General features: G+C 33.9%; 2 protein-coding genes and 2 long non-coding RNA genes across 4 annotated transcripts; 1 reads left to right on the top strand and 3 right to left on the bottom strand.

The window, feature by feature from the left end:
* Window positions 1–359: 359 nt before the first annotated feature.
* On the bottom strand, window positions 360–3,781 carry LOC109189616 (short-chain dehydrogenase TIC 32, chloroplastic-like). Its single transcript, XM_019340226.1, has 8 exons — window positions 3,439–3,781; window positions 2,318–2,549; window positions 2,116–2,195; window positions 1,836–1,989; window positions 1,534–1,612; window positions 960–1,044; window positions 827–873; window positions 360–729 (listed from the first exon to the last, which is right to left on the bottom strand). Exons 1-8 carry the CDS (start codon window positions 3,542–3,544, stop codon window positions 568–570), a joined length of 945 nt encoding a protein of 314 aa, XP_019195771.1. The 5' UTR covers window positions 3,545–3,781; the 3' UTR covers window positions 360–567.
* Window positions 3,782–14,784: 11,003 nt separating this feature from the next.
* LOC109189693 lies at window positions 14,785–17,233 on the bottom strand. The gene is made up of 3 exons (XM_019340305.1): window positions 16,561–17,233; window positions 15,019–16,444; window positions 14,785–14,890 (listed from the first exon to the last, which is right to left on the bottom strand). Exons 1-3 carry the CDS (start codon window positions 17,231–17,233, stop codon window positions 14,785–14,787), a joined length of 2,205 nt encoding a protein of 734 aa, XP_019195850.1.
* Window positions 17,234–19,482: 2,249 nt separating this feature from the next.
* On the bottom strand, window positions 19,483–26,945 carry LOC109189638. Its single transcript, XR_002055607.1, has 3 exons — window positions 26,867–26,945; window positions 20,637–20,638; window positions 19,483–19,493 (listed from the first exon to the last, which is right to left on the bottom strand). It is a non-coding gene; the product is annotated as an uncharacterized LOC109189638 (long non-coding RNA).
* On the top strand, window positions 23,343–24,701 carry LOC109189639. Its single transcript, XR_002055608.1, has 3 exons — window positions 23,343–23,456; window positions 24,190–24,193; window positions 24,690–24,701. It is a non-coding gene; the product is annotated as an uncharacterized LOC109189639 (long non-coding RNA).
* Window positions 26,946–27,178: the final 233 nt, after the last annotated feature.

Here is a 27,178-nt window from a genome sequence, read left to right as displayed (position 1 = left end):
TATACAAAGGTATCACCAAATATAAGGTAATAATGAATACATATAAAAGGTAATAACCTTATCAGTTACAACTGTTACCATATATATAATAATGTCCACAATAATAATATTTATAACAAATCTTAAAATTCCATATAAAATCATCTCCAATCCAGAACATCAAATTTTACCCCAAAAAATATGTAACCTCAAATTTTACCCCAAAAATATATAAAGCTTAAGGTGCGTAAATATGTAAACAATAATATTATTATTGATCAATCTGTGATGATAGAAAATACATAATGAAGAGATGTATTTACTGATTTACAAGGATAAAAGAACCATAGTCATGATAATATAGGAAAAGAGAGAATAAATTCATAAATAACTCAAACTATAAAACACAAAAAAACACACTTTGTATGGTTGATAGGTACACTTTAAAGTTCACGCTAAAATGCACTTTAGTAACACTCCACTTTAAAAGTTCTCATCCTTACTGTATTGTAATGTCAACAATACAGCCCAGAATCAAAGCAGCAGAACTGAAGCAGATGGATTCATATATATATAAGATCGAGTTGATTATGAGTGTATTAAGTTGCAGGAAAATTCCCAGAGTTTGTTGGCCAAATCTGCATCCTTAGCATGTGAACTTTGTTTACCTATGTTGCTGTCTGAAAAGTACTCTCCCCTTACCCCCTTAACCTGAGGATGCAAAGCAGCATAGCATGTCGTCGCGGCTCCCTACATGTAACCAAAAACGAGATCAGATGCTAATTATCTCTATCTCATTCACTCAGACCATATACATAAAACACGACAGATCGAATGAAATGAACACCTGTGGGATGTTTTTCAGCACGTATTTCGCGACCCAATTCACAACACCTGTGAGCAGATAAATCAGTTGTTTGTATTGTTGATGATCACTAGCAAACAATTGTCAGAATTGGAGGAGAAGTTGAAAGCTTTACCATCAATCAGACTGTGATAACGCCAAAGGTTGGTGGCGATTGCTCCAGGATGGAGCGAATTCGCAGTTATCTCCACCCCTTCTTCCTGTATGCACACAAAGAACATTTTCTACCAATTTTCTCCAGCTACATAGAGGTCAAAAAAAAAAAAAAAACTAGTATATGGGACAACTCTAGCCAAATTGGTCAGACTGTTGACTTGGTAGCTTCCAAGTTCAGCTCTCAGTGGGAGCGGCCTTTTAGCCTTACCTAGACTGGTTTACCTCTTAGTCATCCTTTGTCATCTAGGGTCACAAGGCGGGGGTTTACCTAGTGCACACCCTCGGGTAATGGCTGCGGGTTTCCCACGTCACCCAAATAAAATGATAACTAGTACTCCGTATATAACTAATGAACAACAAATTAAAGTCGGGTTGGTGGTATGTTTTCATTCATGCTGGTTCTTCACTTGTTTACCCATTAGACTTTTCAGATTTGGTTTGAGAAAATATTTGATGTTATATCTCTACATTAGATGCAATGTAGCAGCATACAATCTGATAGTTAAAGGAATTCAACTGGGCAGCGATATTACCTTCAAGCGCCTTGCGAGTTCATTAGCATGCAATACATTAGCAAGCTTTGATTGTCCATAAGCATATATAGGACTGTAACTGGAGAAAATAGGAAACAAATTATTTACAGCAGAATAAAGAAGAAATTCTATCCTATAAGAGTTTCTCTCATTGAAGAACGACACTCTGGTTTTCTAGTTTTTTCAGAAACATAAACCGAGCTTTCTAACTGGTGTAAAACAAATCTTAATGGAAGCCTTAACTAGTTAACTACCCTGCAGACAACTTGAAAAAACATTCATAATCTCAGATGATGTTTTACCTTTCTTTGTCATTAATTTTATCAAACCGAATTCCTTCCTTGTATGGGTATCGGTGTGCCTCTGATGAAACAATGACTATCCTTCCTTCCTTCTGGCTCTCACGAGCTGTATGTTTCATCTTTTCCAGTAAAAGATTTGTCAGAAGAAAATGGCCTGCACAAACAGCAGTAACATTCTTATATTCGCACAACATATTCCTTAAGTATGAAATCGCAAAAGAAAGACATACTACACCTAAAAGAACAAAACCGGTTAAGGAAATCTCGAAAGAAAACTAACCAACATGATTAGTAGCAAATTGCAATTCAATGTTGTCTTGCGAGAGCATGAATGGTGGAGCCATGATCCCTGCATTGTTACTTCAAAAAACGAAGCAATTTTAGCATTTCTTTCGACAAATTCAAAGTTAGGAAAGTTAGGAATTCATAGAGATTATAGAATACCCCTTTTTTCAACAGTTAAACTATGTATGTTGTCTTACATGAGGATGTTCAAGGGCAGGCCGGAAGAGTTATATTCTGAAGCAAACTTTCTAACAGACGCCATCGAGCTAAGATCCAATTCCATAACGTCGACTTTAGCATTAGGAGTCTCTTTAGCTATGCTTTCTTGCAGTTTTCTGCCACTCTCCACAGCCCGAACTGCTAGAATCACATGTACACCGCGCAAGGCAAGGACACGAGCAGTCTCAGCACCAATGCCACTCGAGGCTCCTGAAATACGCAAAGATTGACAGATGACCAACATTAGCTAGGAATGCAACTCCACTGTTATTATTAGCTTGCCTTACATAACCCTAAATCCAAAAATGTGTTCCGTCTCGACTAAAAGTTTAAACTAATAGTAACACTGCAGATTTATATTTTATATATTATACTCTCAACACCCCTGAACTCAAAGGTCTTGCTTTGTTATATTTCTGGTACAATTTTTTTTTTTTTTTTTGTATAACTAAAATTAGGGAAAACTGCATTTTTTTTCATTCCTGAGTTACAGCCCTACAGGGTGTGCTATTGGTTATGCTCACTTCTTGTCTCTAAACTATAACTGATGTTACAAATTTCATCCTTTTTCTAATAAAACATTTGGGACGAAATTTACAACATCAATTATAGCTTAGGGACCAAACATCATGAAAGTGCAATTTTCCCTTAAAATTATGAAATAGATGTACAGTTCACATCCAGTTGAATGAACAATTATATTGATTGGTTCCTCATACCAGATGTATATTTAAGTATAAAACCAAACATCAAAGTTGTCAAACCTTCAAGAAAACTTTTTTTCTATTTCCCCTTATCTTGATAACATCACATCTACCCTGTAAAGACTTCCTTTTTCTCAAATACATCATTTCTCAGATTTCATAAAAGCTAGCAAATTTAAAAATATATATACCATCACCTTAATCTGTCATTACCATGGCATATCAGTTGGCCAAAATCAATAGAAAAGCATTAAGATTACACAATATCTGATGAAACATTCCAAGAAAAGATTCCTACATGGAAAATATAGGGCAGAAAAAGCAGTAAAAAAAAAAAATGGAAATGATCCCAAAATCCAAACAGAAATACAGAATTAGTAGAAGAAATAGAGGACCTGTAACAATGGCAGTGAGGCCAGTTCCATTGATTCCTTGAGTAACTTCCTCAGCTGTTGAGGAAGCTGAGAACCCAGATGCCCCTTTTCTTCCAAAAATCCACATATATACTGCAGAATATTGATTATTGAAACAAGAATAACTGTATATACTTCTTGTTCCTTGTAGTTTTCGTTGAAGTCTAGGTTGTTGTCTGACTTCTGTTTCTTGTTTCCCTGTGGTAAAGACTTCCCCTTCCCTGTCAAAGATGATAAAAGAAAAAGGTTTTTGGACGATTGGATCAGATGAATGGAAATGCAGTGGAGAAAAAGTTAAGAGATTTTGTCCATATCTTTTATACGGAGTATATATTTATAATGCAGAAGCAACACAGAATGCACTAACATAGAGACAGGGTGGATTACTATACAAGTCTCTTTTTAACTTATTTAGTACAGATCAATAATACATACTATATATTTTTACCATTTACAGAAAATCATCCATTACTATTCGAAGGTACGTTTTAGGTGAAATTCGTCTTATAAATTTAGTTGGTAAAGGATCTTAAAGAAATAAATTAGCTTAGCTAATCAATTTAAATAAATTTAAAAAAATTAGGCAAAAATTTGTGTAAAAATGCATTACGGATCTTTGTTAGTGATACGGGTCGGGTCCAGATAAAATGTGATATTTAGTACGGAGTATTACATTTGCTACTACAAGTATTACATTTGCATATTGACCTGACTCGCCTCACGAATAAAGATCCGTGATACGGTCCCCACAAGTGTGACCCAAAGAAAAAACTAATAAGCAGCTCCAATAGTGAGTCGAATTTTAATTTTATTTTATACTTTTATCTTTTAGCTTATCATTCAATTTTGGCTTATTTGATCAATATTAGCTGTTTGATTAATTAGCTTTTAGTAATAGTTTATTGCTCCAAAATGCTAAAATTCAAAAAATTGTTTAAAACAGCTTTTTTGATAAGCTTTTTGAAAATGTTATTTTGCATGTAATCAACTATCAACTAACAGTTAATTTACCAAACACTTGTCTACATTCAACTAATGTTATCAACTAGTCAAACTCACCAACCCAATCAGCTAACAACTATTTACCAAACACCCTCAAAGTTATTTTGCATGTAATCAACTATCAACAAACATCTAATTTACCAAACATCTTTCTACAATCAACTAATGCTATCAACTAGTCAAACTCACTAACACTATCAACTAGTCAAATTCACTAACACAATCAACTAACAACTATTTACCAAATACCCCTTAAAAAATGAATTATAATTTTTATTCTATTCTTTATCTTCTTATAGTAAGTCAATTATGAAGGTAATTAATGACATTAAAGTGAATTAAATAATTATTATGAGATATTATTATTTTTGACTTTATGGAGAAAAAAAGTTTTAAAAAGTAATGACAAAGTTTGGTAATAATTACGAGTACTATTTAGGAAAAAATGTTAAATAAATTACTAAATTTGTTAAACTTTTGTAATTGAATCATTAAATTAAAAATATTATGAGATATTACTTAGCCGTCTACTGATGTGGAATTATAATTAGTTTTAAACTGACATTAATTGAAAAATAAATAAATTAAAATAGGAGAAGCAACCATTTTTTGTTGGTAACCTCAAACCTGTAAACAAATGCAAATTACACATTTTTTGTTTATTTGATTATTTAATTGCACAAATGTAATATATTTATTGACTTTTTTGCCACTTTTTTCTGTTATTTATATGAATAATGCATAAATAGAGAAAAAAGAAATTGTTGTGAATAATTTTAAATTTATAAATTGAATACTAAATTTAAATATTATCTCTGACCAATAATTAAACCCGATTCAAATAAGATTTCATCAAGTGCTAATGAGTTGGCATGTGTCAGTTTACCACACTATTTGAACACTAATTTGGATTACAATCTGTAAATCGTGAAACTAAATGTTAATAATACTAACATTTCAGAAAAAAACATGTGAAAATATACAATAATATTTTATATATCTCTTTTTTTTTTTGTAAAAATATACAATAATATTTTTCTTTGAGTCAATAAGTATTATATTTTTATCAAAATATATTACTTGTTCATTAAAAATGTAATAATTTATAGTAAAAAAATGTAACATTATTGAATATCTGCCTCACGTGACATGGGTTGATCTTACACAAAATTAACGATTAAAGTTTATTGTGAAGACTAAGAGATGTTAATTTGATCGAGTGAAAAGAATTTTGAGTTGTTTAGGTATAAAGTTAGGAGTTTAAACATGTTAATTTGATTGATTTCAAGCCGGATTAATTAATTGAATTAACCAAAGTTTTAAATCTTTTAACCATCACCAAAGCAAAATATGTATTTTTTACTTTAAACTAAATTACAATTTTCACTTAATTTAATTGGTTAATCGAAAATTTTTAATGGTTAAAAAATAAAATAATGAATACATGTATTTTTTTTTGAAGGTCAATCTTGCGATTGTATTAATGAATCAAAGCCGAAATAGCGTCAGGTGGGATAGCATCCCAGTACATAGCTTGATCCTGTGTAAATGCTAACGAAGCTAAAGTATGCGCATTTAAATTAACCTGTCTAGAGATGTAATTTAAAGCAATACGATTAAATAAAGACATAAATGTTCTGCATTGGTCAATCGTGACCCCAACGTACGAATGGATTGGCGTGTGATGGTGCCGGATAATCGTAGTCAACTCCATGCAATCCGTGAGTAAACTTACTGATGTGTTGTTCCGTTCAAGTAACCAAGACAGTGCTTCCTTGTATGCCTACGCCTCCGCCATAAGTGGTGAGAAACAAATCGGTAATTTGTCATTCCTTGCTGCCACAAAAGAGCCATCTGGCGCTATTAATAATATGCCGTACGTAGCCTCGCCTGTGTCGTGACGGAAGCCCGCATCCACATAACACCGTAGACCCCCTTCCCCCGGTTCGGTTAATGGCACCGACGCCGCAGCCGGCTTGGTACGGTAGTCCTGGGCAGCGCCGTACGCCTGAAGTGCTGCGGCTGCTGCTCTGGCTAATTGGGTAAGCCGCGTCATAGATCCCTTCCAGACAGCCGAATTTCTGGTTCTCCAAATATAATATAACACCGCTACCATCAATCGGGTCTACTCCTCCGTCAAGATCGCCAAAGCCCCTTTTAGCCATGTTGTAAAAGAGTCTGCAATAATATTAGTGATAGGCAATTGTGTTATATTCCAAACAAGTCTAGAATATTCACAGAGCACTAAAGCATGTAACACATCTTCATGATCTAAACCACACATTGGGCATATTGGGTCCACCTCTACCCTTTTAAATATCAAGTTAATGGTAGTTGGCAAAATATCACATATGGCTCTCCACAAGAAAGTCTTCCATTTGGGGGACTTTTAATTTCCACATTGAAATCCATTTATCAAACATCACGGGGTTATTTTCATAGTCACCCACAATACGCCTATAGGCATTCTTCACAGTATATGTCCCCTTTGGGTCACTCATCCAATATCATGAGTCCTCGTAATCCGGACTAATAGGGATCATATTTATTCGTTCCACATCCTCAGGAATAAACAAGTCAGATAAAATATGTGGATCCCATGTGTGTGTCTGTAAATCAATTAATCCTGCAACTCGTGCCTCTCTCAACTGCTCTGGCATTTCTGTTTGAATCAAAGGGCTAGGATTATCTCATAACCACGGATGCCCCCATATCAACGTTGTCTGTCTATTTCCAATTCTCCTTCGCACCCCTGAGATCACCATTGCATGGGCTGCCATTATACTTCTCCAACAGTAACTTGGGCAATTACCAATAGTTGCATCAGTAAAACTGGTTGTGGGATAATACCTTGCTTTATAAATTTTTGCTGCGAGTGTTTCTGGGTCTGTTAGAAAACGACATGCCTGTTTTCCCAGCATAGCTAGATTAAAAGCCCTAAGCTCTTTAAAACCCATACCACCATACTTTTTCGGTACGCACAACCTGTCCCAAGCCTTCCAATGTATTCCCCTTTCTCTTCCATTCCCCCACCAATACTTATTCATAGTTCGCTCAATTGACTGACAAACTGTCTCAGGTAACAAAAAAACACTCATTGAAAAGGTAGGCATAGATTGCGCTACACTTTTCAACAATACTTCCTTACCAGCCTGAGAAAGCAACTTCTTACTCCACGAACCAATTCGCTGCCTGATCTTCTCTTCCACGTAAGAAAAAACAGCTCTCTTATTCCTCCCCACAAAGGAAGGTAAACCCAAATATTTCCCAAAGTTGGGTGCTTGCACCACCCCCAGATAATCCGCTACCTGTGCCCTGTGATCCTCCTGGGTATTTCTGCTAAAGCATATATTAGATTTATTATAGTTCACCACTTGGCCTGACAATTTCTCATACGTTGCAAGGCATTGCCTTATAACTCCTGCCTCTTGGATATTTGCTTTGAAAAATAGTAGACTATCATCCGCAAAAAATAGGTGTGATACGGGCGGTGCCCCCTAGCTACTCTGCATCCATGTATAGAGCCTGTTAATTGTTCATACTGTAATATCATCGAGAGAGCCTCTGCACAAATAATAAACAAATACGGAGAGAGAGGGTCTCCCTGCCTGAGACCCCTGGTTGGTTTTACGCACCCCCTGCCATACCGTTGACCATTACAGTATAATTAACAGTCGTTACATACAACATATTGAGTTTTATCCACTTCTCACTAAAACCCATAACGGTCAGCATCCTTTATAGAAAGATCCACTCCATTCTGTCATAGGCCTTTGACATATCTTGTTTCAATGCACTCCAACCCGCTACACCACATTGCTTTCTATTTAGATAATGCCCCACCTCAGCCGCCACCAAGATGTTGTCAGTGATAAGCCTTCCCGGAATAAATGCACTCTGGGATTCTGAAATCAATCATCCCATAAGCGCTTTCATCCTATTTGCTATCATCTTTGCCATAACTCTATAAACGACATTACTCAACGCAATCGGCCTTAAATCTGCAACTGTCTCAGGCACCTCTTTCTTAGGGATCAAAACAATGTTAGTATCATTCAAACCCTCGGGGAATACACATGAATTCAAGGCATTCGTTATAAAGCCAGATACATCTCCTCCCACTACCTCCCAAAACTGCTGGTAAAAACCTGGGTTTAACCCATCCGGGCCCGGTGCCTTATCTGGATACATTGAAAAAAGAGTCCCTTTTACCTCATCAGTTTCAAAAGGGCGGTCTAGCATCATATTCTGCTCCAAGGTCACTCGTGGGGTTAGGACCCCAAAAAGCGGATCGTCACAGCTCAATCCATTAGAGGCAAAAATATTCTCAAAATATTTTAGTATAGTGGAATGCATATCCTCCCCCTCCACCCAGTTACCAGCATCACATTTAATACTAGAAATAAAATTCTTTTTTCTACGAGCAGAGGCATACCTGTGATAGAATTTTGTGTTCGCGTCTGCCCCGCGAAGCCAGTGTTGCTTGGCTCGCTGTCTCCAGAACACATCCTCCTGGATCTCAATTTGTTTCAGGGAATTCTCAATCTGTTGATACTCAGCTAGCGCCACCAAATCTCGCCTATTCCGAATGGTATCCTGCCTCTGTTGTAGCTGCTTAATTCGTTTACCGAATTTATGAAACTGGTCCCCCCCCCCCCCCCCCCACCGCATTAACTTCTCTCCACACAACTGCTGACAATACAGCAATCCCTCCGTTCTCCCCTCCTGCCAGGCCGTTTCTACCACCTCTTTGTACCCTTCATCTAACAACCAAGCCATCTCAAACCTGAATCTCCGCGGCCCCCTTCCCCTTGGCATGCAAATCGCATTTATACTGAGGAAAAGAATCGAGTGATCCGAGGCCCGGGTCCGAATGTTCTCCAACCATGCGTTCTCATTCATCAGACCCCAATCATTCGTTATTAGGGCCTTGTCCAACCTCTCCTCTATCCAATTTGGCATCCCCTTTCCCTTTTCCCACGTAAACTGGTGGCCTCTCATTGGCATCTGCAACAAGCCACAGCCATCCACAGCATCTCCGAAACCCCGTAATAGGCTATTAGGGTACGGATTTCCCCCCTTCTTCTCATGTTGATATAGGAGATTATTAAAGTCCCCTATCACCACCCAGGGCAGCAAGGATCTATTTTTCAGAGTGCAAAGTAAATCCCATGTCTCCTCCCGCCTATTTCGCTCGGGGATACCATATATACATGTCATGCGCCATAGCTTATTAAACAAGCTAACTTCCACATCAATATGACTCTGCGAGTAGCTTAATAGTCTGACCATATTATTCTTCTTCCATAATAGCGCCATTCCTCCACTCAACCCATCGTTATCAACATAAAACAAACCCTCATACCCAAGCGTAACACGGATCCGTTCTGCATGTACCCGCGGCACCTTGGTCTCCATCAAGAACACAAAATCAGGCTTCTTACTGGACGCTAGGCCCACAATCTGTCGAACTGTGCGTGGATTGCCCAAGCCACGACAGTTCCAGCTCAAAGTACTCATGATAATGGGCGGGGCTGGGCACCAGCTCCCGCCATGGACAAGTTTTTTGAGCCATCTTGCATTGTGATATTACCCCTACTACCCATATCCTCCGCCCCATCCACCTGCGCCTGCCGTCGGCGTTTCGCCGATGCCACCACACATCCCTCTACCACCTTTCCCGTTCCACCCCCATTCTCCAAATCCACGACAGCCGTAACACCAACCGGTTCCCGAGACACCACCGGACGCGGACGCCCCCCTACCGGTATGAGCCAGCTATCCCCAACCGCTCTAGGAGCGCTCCGGGATCCACCAGCACGCATATCCGGACCATACGGGTACCGTTCCAGTGGTATTCCTGCCTCCCTTGCATGAATGCAAAACGTGTGTAGATGCCCCATGAACCCACAAAAATAACAGAACTTATGCAACCGTTCATACCGGAAAGTGACCCATGCGGTAGTCTTATCCCTCTTCATCAACTTCATCCCCCTTCGTAAAGGGCGATCAATCGGTATGGATACCCGAATCCGGTGGAAAGTTAACCACGGAGCCCCTTCATATCGGTCATCATGTTTAATAAAAGTGCCCATAAAATTCCCCGCTTGTTCCAAAATAGCCTGCGACGTATATCCCCTGGGCATATCATGTAGCTGTATCCACATATCAATCATATTCAGTTGGATATCCCCCGGCAACACACCATCCCGGACTTCTCGACAAATCAATGCATTATTCTCGAACGCCCAGGGACCACCATTCAAAACATAATCCATGTCTGTTTTATGAAAGAAAACGAACAGGAATAAACCTTTTTGGATCTCCGTTACCTGCACTCCTCTAACCGGCTGCCACACATATGCAAGAACCTGTCTCATAAAATCAAGCTTTATCATCTTCTGCGTGAGAAAACGGCCAACCACCTTCCATGTCTCTTCCTCCTCACCCACCTCACCGTCGTCCTCTTCACCCACTGCCGGCACAAACGCAGCAGTCTCCTCCTCTAACACCCAGTCTGCCCAGCGATCGGTAATTGCCGCTACACCTGCCTCATCGTCCGCTGCAACTTCCGGCGTAGGAGGCCGCATGGTGACATCGTTCTGCTGCTGCAACCCTCGGCCCTCATCTCCAATCATTCCCTGCGTATTACCGGCCATACGACCGAACGGTTCCACCAGCGACCTTGCGAAAACCTAGAAACCCTAGTATGGATGCGAAAACCCTAGATGTGTTCTAGAGAGAGAATTTCTTTTCGAATACACGTATCTATAAATACATAACAAGATAAAACATTGGACCATCAAGAAATCAATTTTACAAGCATTTAGAGTCGTCAAAGCAAGATAGTAGGGTGGGGCTCGTTAGTTTTGCTAACTTGAAATCGCCCCCGTTAAGTAAAGAAACGACCCGCCGTTACTGTTAACGGAGTCCGCATGTTTAGTGTATTAAATATCAACTGACACTACAACATATCTAAACCGACACTGCCTCACATATTATTGTTATATTATCAAATGAACCTGCAGTTGTATCAAAATGATATTGTAGTTGTGGTGAAATGAAACTGCTGTGTATATAAAATGAAACTGAATAACATTTCACATATTTAAGTGTATATTGTATAATGAAGCTGTAATTATATCAAAATGATAATGTAATTGTGTTTTAATAAAACTATAGTGTATATAAAATAAAATTAAATAACATTTTCACATATTTGAGTCTTAAATATCGAATGAAATTGTAGTTATATTGAAATGAAACTGCAATTGTGTTGAACTGAAATTACAGTGTATACAAAATGAAACTGAATAATAGAGTTACTTTTTGTGAAAGGGTATAGAATGATGAAAAACAAATACTGTTTCTTTTTCATTTAACAAACAACATCGTTGACCAGGACTATATGGTCTAATGGTACCCGGGTTGGACTTCCATTTGGAAGATTATGAGTTCAAGCCTCAGTGGAGGCATTATTGGTTCTTTGTGTTTCAGTAGGTTGAGAAAGTATATGAACAGATACTACAATGTAATAGAGCCAGTAACTTTCAAAAAAAAAAAACAAACAAACAACATCGTTGTATACACCGCGGGGCATGATATTATTTGTCCCCTCCCTCCCTTAGGCCCGTGGGCCGTGGCAGGAACTCGACAAGTTTAAAAAACTTTGCATATAATTAAAAATTAATATAAAAAGTTAATAAGTGTATTATATATACATACACCGATAGCTGTTCAAATTCACTCCGTCCCGATAATTAATAAAATAACTATTTCAATGAATATCCTACTAAAAAGTACCTAGAATTACATCTGGCATAATGATGAATGATGATTATTTAGGATCCTTTGCACTTAAGAAATAAGAACACGTGGGCACAAAATTGCGAAGGCAACATTTTGCATTTATTAACTTTGGTTCCATTATTATCTTATCTTTCACATAGAGATTTAAGTATTATTTCTTTTTGTCAAGTACTTTATGCACAGATGACACTCAAATTGGACTCTCATATGAAAGGTTGTAGACTGTAGAGTCAATATCATTCAAAATATATATATATATATATATATATATATATATATATATATTATTTCTTTCACATTGTAATAAAGTCAATAGTATTAAAAAAAATTATTATTATTTCTCTCACATTTAATATATGACTTATTTTGTTACATTTAATTTCTTTTACCAAATATGTAATATAAAAATAAATAAAAAAAAAAAGTTCAACACGTTTTCAGCTCATAATTATATCAATTTAACCACTTACAAGGCGTTTGGTTGGAGTGTGAGAATTATGTGAGAAAGGAATTGTAATTCCATGGGAGATGAATTACTGGGAATAAAGTGGGAATTTAAATGTAAAAAAGTAAGAAAATGGCATGTTACATAGTGTATAACTTATATTACGTGTTCAAATTATTATATAAAAAGACTAAAAAAAATACGGAGTAATAAAAAGTGTGAACCCCTTTTTCTTAATCAATTAAAACATGTCATGTTAGTTCGAGTAAAAAAAACAGTGAGTCTATGTAGTATTACTATAAATAAATAAATATATATATATATATATATATATATATATATATATATGATTTTGAATTATGAATGTATGTATTCTGATATTTTAATTAAAATTTTGATTAAATAATGTTACAAAACTAATAGTTAGAGGCTAAATATAGTTGTAACAAAGTAAAAAAAAAAAAAAAAAAAGTCAATTCTAACTTTTTTTTGGTTGGTTCCATGTTATAAAAACGCATTTTTTGAGTAGTGGGAGAGTGGCTGGAATGATGAATTGCATTACGACATGCCAAATGCGATAAATGAATGTTTTTGTCAATTTTTAGATGAATCTAACTTTTTAATGCCTCACTCACAAAGGATTTGGGTTTTAGATTTTTTGTTCCAAGTGGGAGTACGTGTGGGGCACATATTTCCACTTTTTTTTTTTTTTTTTTTTTTTTTTTTTGGGTGTGACAAGAGACATGTAGTCATAATCATACATGAGATGTAAGAATTAAGAAAATTGAATGTGACGGATTTGATTATAAGAGTTTTAGCGAGAATCAAATGATTGATTTTTGCGTACAAAAATCATGTATCACCCACTTTGTTACTCCTTTTAAGTTCGTATTTTCACATTTGAGTTTTGGGATTTATTCAATAAGATTTGTTTAATTAAGGTAGAGTTAGATGTGATACAAATTACATAATCATGTACCTAATTTAAAAATATTAATAGTTAATGATCAAATTTGATACATGTATAATAGTCCAGAGACATAAAAAATGAACGTTATGCTGTGAGTACGTGCCCACCTTGCAAGGTGGACACAGTTCCATATTCATAATTTCTATACTGTAGATTCATAATTTCTATATTATAGGTTCATAAATTTATATTTTAAATTCATAATTTTTAAACCGTAGGTTCATAATTTAAATACAGTAGATTCATAATTTCTATACTGGAGATTCATAATATCTGTACTGTAGATTCATAATTTCTGTACCGTAAATTCATAATTTTTAAACTATATAGTTATCAATTATGAACATATAATTCTCTGATTTGTGAAAACAGGGTACAAAAATTGGAATCTACAGTATAGAAATTATGGATCTACAGTATAGAAATTATGGATATGAAACTATGCCCACCTTGCAAGGTGGGCACGTCCTCATAGCATAATTTGCCCATCAAAAATGAAATTTGTTCTAAACCAAATGAAAACTCAGAGGAAGAGTCTTGGACTTTAACACTATATTGACCTCATACAATCGTTATGCGTTGGACCCGTGTCCAGCATGCATGCTGGACACGGGTAACAGTGCCGTTAGGCACTGTTATTTCTTTTTTTTTTTTTTTTTTTTTTTTTTTAAATTTCAGACCGCTTCGTTATAGGAGTATATGTTCATAATTTTATTACTATATGTTAATAACTGTACATTCATAACTCCATAACTGTACGTTCATAACTCTATAACTGTACATTCATAACTCCATAACTGTACATTCATAACTCCATAACTGTACATTCATAACTCCATAATTGTACATTCATAATTTTCGAAGCTCTATGTTCACAATTTTAGAGCTCTATGTTCATAATTTTATCACTATATGTTCATAACTAGTATTGCACTCGTGCGATGCACGGGATAAAAATTAAACTACATTATAAATAACATTTGAAATAAAAATATACATACAAATCTGCATTATAAAAATGTGAAATATGCAGTACAAAAAGGTTAAAAACAATAGTAGACATAAAAAAGTTAAATACATTGGAATAATTATATATACTAAATTACAAATTTTTAAAAACCTCGTGATATACAACATTTACAGTTGAAGAAGAATACTCCCCATTCTCACTCAAAACAACCACTTTAAGACCATTTGGATTGTCAACTCTAGACAAAGCCACATACAATTGTCCATGCACAAAACATGTTTTTTCAGAAATAAGCCAACATTTGTAAGACTTTGTCCTTGACTCTTATTTATTGTCATTGCATATGACAACATTAAAGGAAATTACCTCCTTTGGAACTTAAATGGCAATCGAGGATCAGACGGTGTCAATGACAATCTTGGAATTAAAACTCTTGTACCCATACTACTTCTTGACATCACTTTCGCTTCAACAACATGATCTCCCAATTTAGTAATGACTAATCGCATACCATTACACAAGCCAAGAGTGTAGTCAATATTGCGCAACAACATAACTGGAGATCCAACTTGCAACATAAGGCAATGATTTGGAATACCCGAGCATTTCAACGTGTTAAGAAACTCTGTTGTATGTAAACCAGCTAAAGTGTTGACACCAGAATCTGATTGACAAACAGAATCAGAACTGAAATAAGTTCTAATAGCTGTCGGATTCAAGCCACTCATGTAATCATTGATTTCATGCACTAAATCCAAAGTTGGAGCCAAAATAGCTCGACCATTAATAGATTTCATATCAAAATTACCTGAGCAAAATTCCGGGAATGTACTATTTACTATAGCTGATATCGAATCTCCATGTGGCCACAATACATTTTGTTCTGGAATATTTATTATTGCACACCCATCATTTGGACCACCAATCAAACCATCACCCATACCAGCTATCCACTTCGAAAACGAATTGATATGTTCAGCACTGTCATCATTGCCCAATCTTTGTAGTCTCAAATTCTTAGTCAATCTTAGAACCTTACAATTTTGCCAAAGATAAGAAGAATTGATGCTTGCTCCAACAATATCTTGTCTTGTTCCCTTAGGAATCACAGGCAGTATTTGTCGAAAATCACCACCAAGAACCACCGTTTTTCCTCCAAATGTCATCTCTGTGCTCAAAGGATTCACAAACCGTAATAAATCTCTCATAGTTCGGTCTAAAGCCTCAAAGCAGTGTTTATGCATCATCGGAGCTTCATCCCAAATAATTAGTTTGGAGTTTAAAATTAGATTAGCCAAGTCACTCCCTTGAGAGATGTTACATGTAGAATCTTCAGTTATATTTATAGGTATAGCAAATCGGGAATGAGCAGTTCGACCACCTGGCAAAAGTAGAGAAGCAATACCACTCGAGGCGACAGTTAAGACGATGTGACCCTCAGAACGCAAAGCAGCTGATAGTGTTTTCCAAACAAAGGTTTTACCAGTTCCTCCGTACCCATAAACAAAAAATAAACCACCCCCAGCATTCGCAACATCACTAAGAACTATGTCATAAACATGCCTCTGTTCATCTGTCAATTTCTCGACCAAATTATCATGTTCAACTTTAAGAGCATCACAATCATATGACAATTCTTCATCTAACAACTGATTTCCATGAGAAGATGAGGAACTCATATTTGGCAGAGGCATAGAGGGAAAGCAAGAAATACTTTTTCCAAATACACGTAAAAGCTTTTCAATTTCCACCAAAGCATAGTCTGCCTTTTCTTCATCTGTGAGGATTAAACCTAAAAAAGGAAATAAGATCTAAATGTTACTTATATCAGATGATCCAATATAGAACAATCATGTAAATAAAATGTATGTATTTTGAATCCTTAGAAAGAATATAAATAAAAAAAACCTGGTTTATCTAGTAGTTTCCGCTGGTTGAACTCCGCATCTTCAGCTAAGAATATCCATACTGCCTCCCAAACAACTTCTGGTCGAATAAGAACGTTTGAAGTAAGCATAGTAACAAATAGTCTCCTCATAGAAGTTGCAGATGCCCATTTACTTGCTTCATTAATCGCATCAACATATTCCTTGTCATCTGCTAATAAACCACGAGCATAGCATGCATCTCGAAACGAACTATACTGCACCCCCTCAACAATACGAAGATCTTCATAACATGTTTCACCACGAACCAAGTTCAACAAACACCTTAGATAATAAATTTCACCAGAACCTGGAGGAACAAAAAACATACGTCCAATGGCAAACCCCTTACGTCTAAAATGCCACTTTCTAACATCCTTTCTCCAAACAAATTTGTTGGGCATCTGACCATAAGTTAACTCTTTAGCTTCGGGAAACTTTTTATTAGCTTCAAACCAAGCTAAAAACATACTTTCTCCAACACTCGGGCGACTCAAAATATTATCAACACAATCATCATCGCCATAAACAACTAATTGTTGATTAGGCAAATGGAAACTCAATCTCTCAACTGCAGGAACTCTGAATTGAATGTCAAATCCGAATAAACGCCATGTTCCTTCGCAAGCAGATATGTAACGACAATCATAGAACATAGATATCTCATCTACAATTTGGCCTTTCTCTAAATCATCAGAACTTTTGTAGAAATGAGTTGTAACTCGATCATGCCCCTTGTTGACATACTTAAATAAGTACTTGATAGAACGGGACTGGTTACACCACTCAATATTGATATGTGCTCTATATTTAAGCAACAAATATTTGTAATGCGGTACAACAAATCTGTTAACCAGCTCAATTCCATTTTTCTTAACAAACCTTCCATCATCTCTTCGTCTATAAATTGGATAACCATCTTGATCAAAATTTGAAGAGTCTACAAACTTCTTTGGAAAATGTTTAGAACAACGACCATTAACCATACACGGAGAATTCTTCCTAAGATGACCACAAGGACCATGAATCATAAACTCCTCAAGAACCCTATAATACTCACTATCTACTTCCTTGTCTGGAATTTCAGCTGAAATTATAGTATCAATATTTTGACATAAAGCTCGACTATCTTCTTGACTCAGAAATATCAATATATGGGCATGCGGAAGTCCTCTTTTTTGGAACTCAACAGTATAAATAACTACATAAAGAAGTATTAAAACAGAAATTAAAAATAAGATAAGAATGATTCTCATGTATATATAGGAAAAGAAAAATACGTACCTGCAGTTACATTACCAAAAACTAATCCAGAACGGATCTCCTTGATCAACGCATCCAATTTCATTTTAAATAACCGACATATGATATCAGGCCGATCAACAGCACTCAAATGTCGCTCTCCCAAATACCTCTCTATTTCAGGCCACTTTGGATTACATGTAAATGTAATAAATAAATTAGGATAACCAATCCATCCACAAATTGCCAAAGCATCTTGATAGTTCTGAATCATATACCTAGCACCTCCAGTAAAGCTAGAAGGAAGAATAACTCGTTTACCATGACGACCAGGCTCAATATCACCTCTTGTTAATGCATCAGACAATCCCTGATAAGCTCCACACCTTAAAGATTTTTGATTGGTGCGAATATACAATAATCGACCAGCTTCAACCATAGTGTAACCATCAACCAAAAATTGTTGAAATAATCTCCGAGCATATAAAATTGTTGAAACTTCTGATGAACGCTCATGAATACGAAAAGCAAGATACTCGCGAGGTGAAATACGGTGTCTAGATCCATTTTCAACTACTCGAACAATGTTGAAGCCAATATCCTCCCTATAACCATCTTCACCATATGGAAACAACAGTGGATACTGTAATGGAAGATAAGCTGGATTGAGCTCACTAGTCCTCTTCAACAATCCAGACTTTGTTTCCACTAATATATCTCGCTCACCGAGATGCGCATCCAAGTCCCCAACAATAAGTGCAGCAACTTCAGAAACTGTGGGCAAATTATATGTACGGGCATCTGTGCTACGCTTCCCAATCAACTTCATTTTAACTTCTACTCTTGGATTTGACTGGATTGCTTCTTTCGCCATTCGAAATGACTTAACCAAAACATTGCACTCATCTAAAACAGCTTGAATATCAACAACAATCTGAGGGTGTAAGTCTTGTACATCACTTTCATTCCTTCAAAATTATAAAATTTGCAAAGTAAAATGAATTTGAGAAATTGATCAAACAAATATATTATAAAAACATAGAAAACAATTAGTATACATACCTGACAGCACTAATTCTATTCATAACTTCATTTGCAGAGTCATAAATGTATAGCTGTGCGAATTTGGCTGAATTACCTTCAGTGGGTAATAAACTCCCCATCAAATGAAAATTCTGACCGTTCAAGCGAAAGATTGGTGGAGATGATCCAGAATTTACTTGTTTATCAATTCGACCACCCATTGATGTAAAACTGAACATATTATTGTAAGATCGTATATTCTGCAAGAAATTTTTACTTCTACGATCGCCACTAAAAAACAAATCAGATATCAACTTAGGCGGAGGAATGATAGGTGCCAACTTAATTTTTCCGTTACCACAACATATAGAATATTTAGGCAAACTATTCACCCTTACACTCTTTAATCTCTCATCATACCAAAACAATGCATCACAATTTGACACTTAAAATTCGGATCCCCATTGTCTAAATACACACCTACAAAAAAAAAAATGTTCACAAAAAAATGTACATATATAGATAAATGAACTTTTTGAAAACTTTAAGCTACCAAAGGTATACAATAATTTAAGAATTTATATACAATTAATGGTCATACAATAGATTTTTGCTTATTTTGGATAGGTTATCTACATATAATTGATTGTCCTATTGTTAGTTGAATATACTACTATAAGAATAAAATAAAGCAATATATTATAACGAAAAATTAGGAAAAAAATGCAAAAAATACCTGCATCAGTTACATTTGTTTTCCTTCGCCTTGAAACACTTGGAATATTCAATATGATTTTAGAATTATCAACAATGTCGACTGTATGATTACACACCAAACAAATCAAGTCAAAATATAAATTTACCTAACATTTAATATAACATTTTTAAAGAAAAAAAATAAATTACCCGCTTCAGTGCTAGTACTACCAATATGCCTATTCAAGCATTCAACATTAGAAGATATCGTAGTATTGATTTGATTGCCTACATTAAAGAAAATACATTTTATAAAATTTAAAAACACAAGATTTAATTTAAAATGTGATAAAATTACTGTGGAACTTACAATTTGTTAATACACTCAAAGGCGTATAAAGAGAATTTTCAAAGACCCCCACAAAGCATGATTTATGTGCATGAATCCCAAACCGATTGATCCTTCGCGTTCTAATCTGCTCAGGAGTTACACTATCCACATTCTCTAACAAAAATCCAAGATGAAATTGTCAACAATTTATTGGTTCCCAAAATGGAAAATTTAAAAATAATTTCAAATTCATTATATGAAATAGACAAAATCATTACTTGTAACATTATTTAACGTAATATTTAATTGAAAAAAAAGGGAAAAAGTGTAAAAATGCTTTAAAATATATTATTATTATAAAGTCAATGCAAATATCGAGATGAACAATTTATAAATACAAATATATTGAAAGCAACTCAATAAAAAAATCACATTTTTAATAAATATATTAACAAAAAAAAAAGAATTCACACATTTTTTTTTTTTGAAAGTTACTAGCTCTATTACATTGTAGTATCTGTTCATATACTTTCTCAACCTACTGAAACACAAAGAACCAATAACGCCTCCACTGAGGCTTGAACTCATAATCTTCCAAATGAAAGTCCAACCCGGGTACCATTAGACCACATAGTCCTGGTAAAGAATTCACACATTAGAACATAAGAATAACAAAAAAAAAAAGTAATATTAATATCAATAATGATAAAAATATTTAAATATTTTCAGAAACAATAACAATATTATGAATATTAATAACGCAATACTACTAATCAATACAACAAATTAAGGAATAATAATAATAATAATAATAATAATAATAATAATAATAATAATAACAACAACAACAACAACAAAAACAACAACAATAACAATAATAATAATAATAATAATAATAATAATAATAATAATAATAATAATAATATTGATAATAATAATAGTAATAATATATATAAAAAAAAAAACTAAAAAAAAAAAGGGCCGAAACCCAACTAAACTACCCAAACCCACATATCTAACCCGTTATTACCCAACCCAAACAATAACCCCAGAATTTCATCGCTCCACATCCCTCTCCCTCGCTCTGTCTCCTCCTTCGCCATTCACCAAAAATGTCGCGATTCATCGTCTCCTTCGCGACAACAGTACAATTCGCTCATCCCACCAACCATAAATGATTCACGAAATATAAGCCAACTACCTCTACTCTCTTCAATCCTTCAAGCTTCATCCTCTAAACCATGAAAACCCCTAGTCCTAGATGAAATACTCCAAAAATCGAAACCCAGAAATCGGAAGAACTGGAATCAAATCGTCTACTTTTGAAACTTAAACTCGATCGGCAGTTTAAGGAAACAATTTCCCCACATGCTGTAAGTTTTAATTTCAATTTTCCCTAAATTAGTTTGATTTATTTATATACTCCTGAAACCCTAATTTCTATGAATGCAGATGTACGTAGCTAAGCCTAGAAAGAAACAAACATACATCAATCAACAGCAAAGAAGCCTAAAAAATACCAACAAATTATAGGCAGAAAATATATACGAAAAAGATAAGTTTGCTTTAATTTTTTATACTTCTCATCTATATATTTTTTGTCTGTTTTATAAATTATTTCTACAAAAATCTTTAACTAAGTGTTGATTCGTTTCTTAGTAGAATACTGATATGAACCCTATATATATATATATATATATATATATATATATATATATATATATATATATATATATATATAATGCTATATTTAAAATTTGTTTTTAATATCAACGTAATATATCAAATACGTCCATTCTAAATATGTATTTCACAATTATTTAATGAATACACAAAGAAAGAAAAAACTACAATAATAATATAACAAACAGTTATAAAATTTATTGAAATGAAACATTATAATATTCTTATGAGATTAAAAAAAAAATTTATATACACACAGAATTTAAAAAATCAATAAAGATTAATGTGCAAAAAAATTCAATAACCTGGTTCAAATTTATACTCCAAATTATATAAATATCCACAATTAAACAAATTAAAAAGTTAATATATATATAAATTTATATTTAAAACTATATTTTATTATAAAAATTATTTTGTATAACTGGGCCAATCTATCTGAATATATATTATTAGATAGATATATTATACCCAAAACACTGGCCCAACAGATCTTATAAAACCCGACCCAAACATAGCCCACCATATAAAACCCCCCAAACCCGAGTCCGTGCAACCTTACCGCCCCATTTCCTCGCCGTCTCTCTCGCAGCTCTGCCCTAAGCCTACCTCCGTCGACGAAGAAGGAAATCAGGCAAAAATACCAACTCGAAACTACAATCCGACTTCCATACTACCAAAATCACTTTAAAAATCCTTCATTTCACCATTCCAAAACCATTAGAGAATTTACCCACATTGTTCTACACAAATCTGATTCGATTTGCATATACATTTTCGAACACTATGGAGGCAAGAATCTACAATACATGGTAATTTAATTCTAATTTCTTTCAGTTATCTATATATTTTTATCTAATTAAATAAAAATCCTAACCAATTTCAGTTATCTATATATTTTTACCCACTGTTCTACCCAAATCTCGGTCGATTTCCAGATATCATGTTCGAACAATATGGATGGAAGATTATACAATACCTATTTTTTCTCTATTTTATGTCATTTATGTATATATATTTTTTCTAATTAACCGCAAACCCTAACCAATTTATACGCATGCAAATAAATTTCGAATCTGGAAAACGAAAATAAAGAGGATTTGAGCTCTAAAAAATATAAGTTTTTCTCTAATTGTAAAAAATAAATTCTCACTTAAATATTCTAGTATTTTTCTTCAGATTTTGTTAGTTGTACTTAAATTATGTCATTTTGAAATATGTGTTCTTCTAATTAACCACAAACCTATTTTGTTCGCAGGTCAGATCTAATTTATTGTAGATAAACAAAACTAAGCCTGAGAAGGAAAATATAATGCGAGTGAAGAAAACCAAATTGGCAGTACTCTTCAAAACAGAACGAAAACTGCACATCATCAAAGATAAGTATAATTTGCCAATATTACAGTTCTTGGACAATTTTTTTTTTTTTTTTTTTGCTTTAGCTATATATTTATTAATTCTTTTACTTGTTTAGGCATTAATTGATGTGATTTTAAGTATTTATATGAAACTTGTATTTATAAACTGTAGTGTAATATAAAATGCTTTCATACCTTTGTTTGAAATCCCATACTTTCTCTTAGGCAACCAATTGTAGTAGATTTTTCTAACTTTCTCATGTTTGTTTAAGTTTATGCTTTGTATATACAGTTACAGAGAACCTGCAGTTTGAATTGATCTTCCAAGTGTTGGATCTTTATTTATAGTGGCAATAGCATTTGATTACCCTAGCACAACTGTCATGAATACTTGTAAATGATTACTATTTTATAGCTTTTTATTAGATTTGAATTTCATTTTTATTGGGAATGTAACAGTGTACTGATAGTTGATTTTATTTTCCCAATATTGTTTAATTGGTTATCAGTTTATAAGATCAAATTTTGGCTTGATCTTTATACATGGTTTTATGCATTTATCATTTTTAATTGAGTTTACATATTAGTAATATCACATTTTTAAATGAGTTTACAAATTGAGTATCAAACTCATGACATCTGCCATACATTATACATTTGTTCATCTATAAACTCATTGATTTTTATTACAAATACAAAGTCCAGTCATATCTGAATTGAATTTATACATAATGGTTAATTAGTCGTTAGTTTTTAATTTCAACATTTTGCTTCATTGATAACAGTGATCAAATTTTTATTTTTTTCTATTAGGCAAATGAGCCTAAAAATTATATATAGACTGTTGTCAAACTATTTGGTTTCAACTGTAAATCCCTACCCAAATACTTTCATAATATCTTAAATAATGCAAGTATTGAAATTTGCATTAGATATAGGCACTTTGATTTCAACAAATAAAAGTGCCTTAATCAAATGCAAATTTCCAAGGTTTTGTATAATAACTATTGTCAAGCTATTAGGCTTCAATTGTAAATCCCAAATTAAATCCTTGCATACTATGATTCTAACCTAGTACTATTCTTCCACACTAAAATCTGGTTTTTTTTTTTTTTTTTTTTTTTTTTTCTGTTTACTTATAGCTTAAAACTGTTTTTACATAAACTATTGACTTTGAATGTATAACACATGTACTAAGTTTAGTTAAATAAATAGGATTAAAGGTTCAACAGATACTATTAATACAACACTAAGTTAGGAAATCATGATTCCAACTTAGATTTGTAACTCATGGTCATTAGTGTACTAAAAAACTAATCTAGAACCTTTTGAAAAACCTGAAATACTCCATGCCATCACTCCAGCTTAGATCTGTAAGCTTTTGTCATTTTGTGATTGAAATCTATTTACTAATTGAGTAAATTTAGTACTGTATTGTAATTTTATTTGATCATGCCAACTTAACTTATTAATACTTCTATTTTTACTTCATAAGTTGTAATTTAGTACACAGATAGATAACCTTTTTTTTTAAAAGTAGCCAGACATTGATAGTTTATATTTGCAGTTGTTTTCAGATACAAAGCGACCTAGATCTGGATCTGGATCTCAGTATAACAAAACAGTTCGCATCAAATATCTAGCAAGACTCAATAAGTAAGTTTATTTTCAAATAATACAAAAGATTTTACATTTACTTATGATGTTATAACTTCATTAATATGTATTTAATTATCTAATTCTAGATAGAGTTATCAAATGAAGATATAATTCATAAAGCATAATTAAATGAAAAGTTATGTACAACTAAAACCACCCCATTAGCTTGTACTATTTAAACTGGAAATATAAGTAAAATAAACTTGAGAATAGAAATACAAACCAAAATAAGTAGACATAATATTCATATTGTCCTTAGAGTCCCAAAACATAAGACATAATTGAAACGTAGTACATAGACTGACCCCATTAGGGAAACATTACAAAACATAGCATAGAAACCGCAAAAGCATTACATTTTTACCAACTTATAGACTGAAATAGTAGGTCTATTATAGTAGGAAGGCAGGTTGACTTCATCCATTAGAGACCTCTTCAGTGTGCTAAATAGAATAGAAATCGCAATTGCATCACATTTTTCCAACTTAATCACTGAAGTCTTAAGTCTCTTAAAGTCATCAAACTGATTGAACTCATTAATTAGAGACCTCTTAAGTGTGCTTGCAACATTTCCAGAAGAACCACCTTCATCAAATCCAACCATTTCAAAATCACCAAAGTCATCCAGACCAAATGTATCCTGAAAAAATTAAATAATACACATAGTGTTATTCAATTTTATAAAGAAGAAAACGGTTTAAATAAGAAAACAATTAAACCTCATGAGCTTGTTCTGTTGCATCTAAATCACAGTCTATAACCCCACAGTGTTTTGAAACAATGTCAGCTTGTCTACAGAACCCTAACACCCCAAATGCAGAGCTGAGACTGTCCACTTGATCTTTCTTCATAGAAATCCTAAATAGTATAGGCATCCCACAAATAGACTGCAACTCAGGTGGGATCCAACCTTTTGCATTCTGAGAAAAAACAATTTTAAGGAAATAAACATAGGAACATCTATAGCATTACCAATCCCAAATTAGAGTACAAAAACCATTCTCACCTCAGCATACTTCTCTCTTAGGGATGAAGCTGAAACACCAACCAAATCATAACATTCCTTATCCCAAATGAGCATAGGTCACTAGTACAAAACTGCACATTTGCTACTGTTGTAAAGGGCTTTTCGCCACTGTTGTACAACAGTAGCGAATACTATAGTCACTAAAAGTCATGGACTTTTCGTCACTGTTGTGGAACAGTAGCGAAAAGTTGAGTCATCTGCTACTGTTCTTCACTTGAACGGTGGCAGATTATTATTATTATTATTATTATTATTATTATTATTATTATTTTATTATTCACTTTCCGCTACTGTTCTTGTTGAAGAACAGTAGCGGATTAATTTTATATTTTTAAAAAAATTCACTTTCCGCCACTGTTCTTCTTTGAAGAACAGTGGCGGATTCATTTTAATTTTTTAAAAATAATTTAAAAATTAAAAAAAAAAACAAAACAAAACAAAACAAAAATAGTATTTGTTTTTCACACTGCAATTCTCATACAAACATTATAAAATTACAATACTTCAAGCTAAAAAACAATCAATGAATTACAAATTTACAGTTCCAAATTAAAAATAATTGAAAGCTAAGACCTGACTAAAAAACAATCAATGAATTTAGATGAATGGCTAAAAAACAATCAATGAACTAGTGTGCCAAAACTAAAACCTGGCTATAGTTGGATCGTATAGGCTCCAATTCAGTAGTGGGAGGAGTTCATTCAATTTCTGCCAAGGTTGAGCAACCAAGATGAATGGCTGCCCATCTTAGAAATGTTCGAAGATCCATCTTACCGGTACTTTCAATTGGATTTATATAAGCTGAACTGCAAAACAAGGATGTATAAAACTATAAATTAATTTCAAGTCCAGTTGCAATTTTGCAAGCAACAAAGATTTATTACTGTAAATTCTTTTCTTTTTTTCTTTCGTTCTTTTTTTTTTTTTAGGCAAGTATAACAGTAAATTTATTAAAATTCAAAATTACCTAGGTTAATCCAGATCCAATATCATTATATTAGATAATAAACTTAGATGTTTAACACATGAACTCTTAAATACATAGTAAAAATTGTGAACCTTGAGCTAAAAGATCTCTATTCACAACAGAATTGATAATTTCTTGCTAAGTTTAAGCTGCTAGCTAGCTAAGCTAATATATGTCTTGTTAGTTGTTACCTTCAGTTCTTCAAAAGCTCTAGGAATTGCTTCAAACCCTTTCCACGTATACCTATTCTTTGCCTTCCTTGAAAGAACCTGAACAATCGAGGTCAAGCAAAAAGAAGAAGACACCCTCAGTAATCCAAGTAATTAAATTGGATCCAAAGATGAAGTTAATGCCAAATTAGAATATCTTACACAACACTTTCAAGAACATTCACAATGTCATAGATCCTCCTCCTTCCAACCCCTAAACCACAACCAAAACTACCTCAAGTTCAGCACATACACTTTCCAAACATTAAAAAAAAAAAATTAAAAAAAAACTGTTTAAAATAAACCATATGCAATAAAAAAAAATTTTAAAAATTAGATCAGTACCTAGTTGCCTTGCTTCATCATCAAGCCCAATAGTTTCTATGCCTTCATGGTTATACAAGCT

This window comes from Ipomoea nil, unplaced genomic scaffold, assembly GCF_001879475.1.
Source record: "Ipomoea nil cultivar Tokyo-kokei standard unplaced genomic scaffold, Asagao_1.1 scaffold1562, whole genome shotgun sequence".
NCBI lineage: Eukaryota > Viridiplantae > Streptophyta > Magnoliopsida > Solanales > Convolvulaceae > Ipomoea > Ipomoea nil.
The sequence above is the reverse complement of the archived record's forward strand: the minus strand, read 5'-3'. Positions and strand labels throughout refer to the sequence as shown.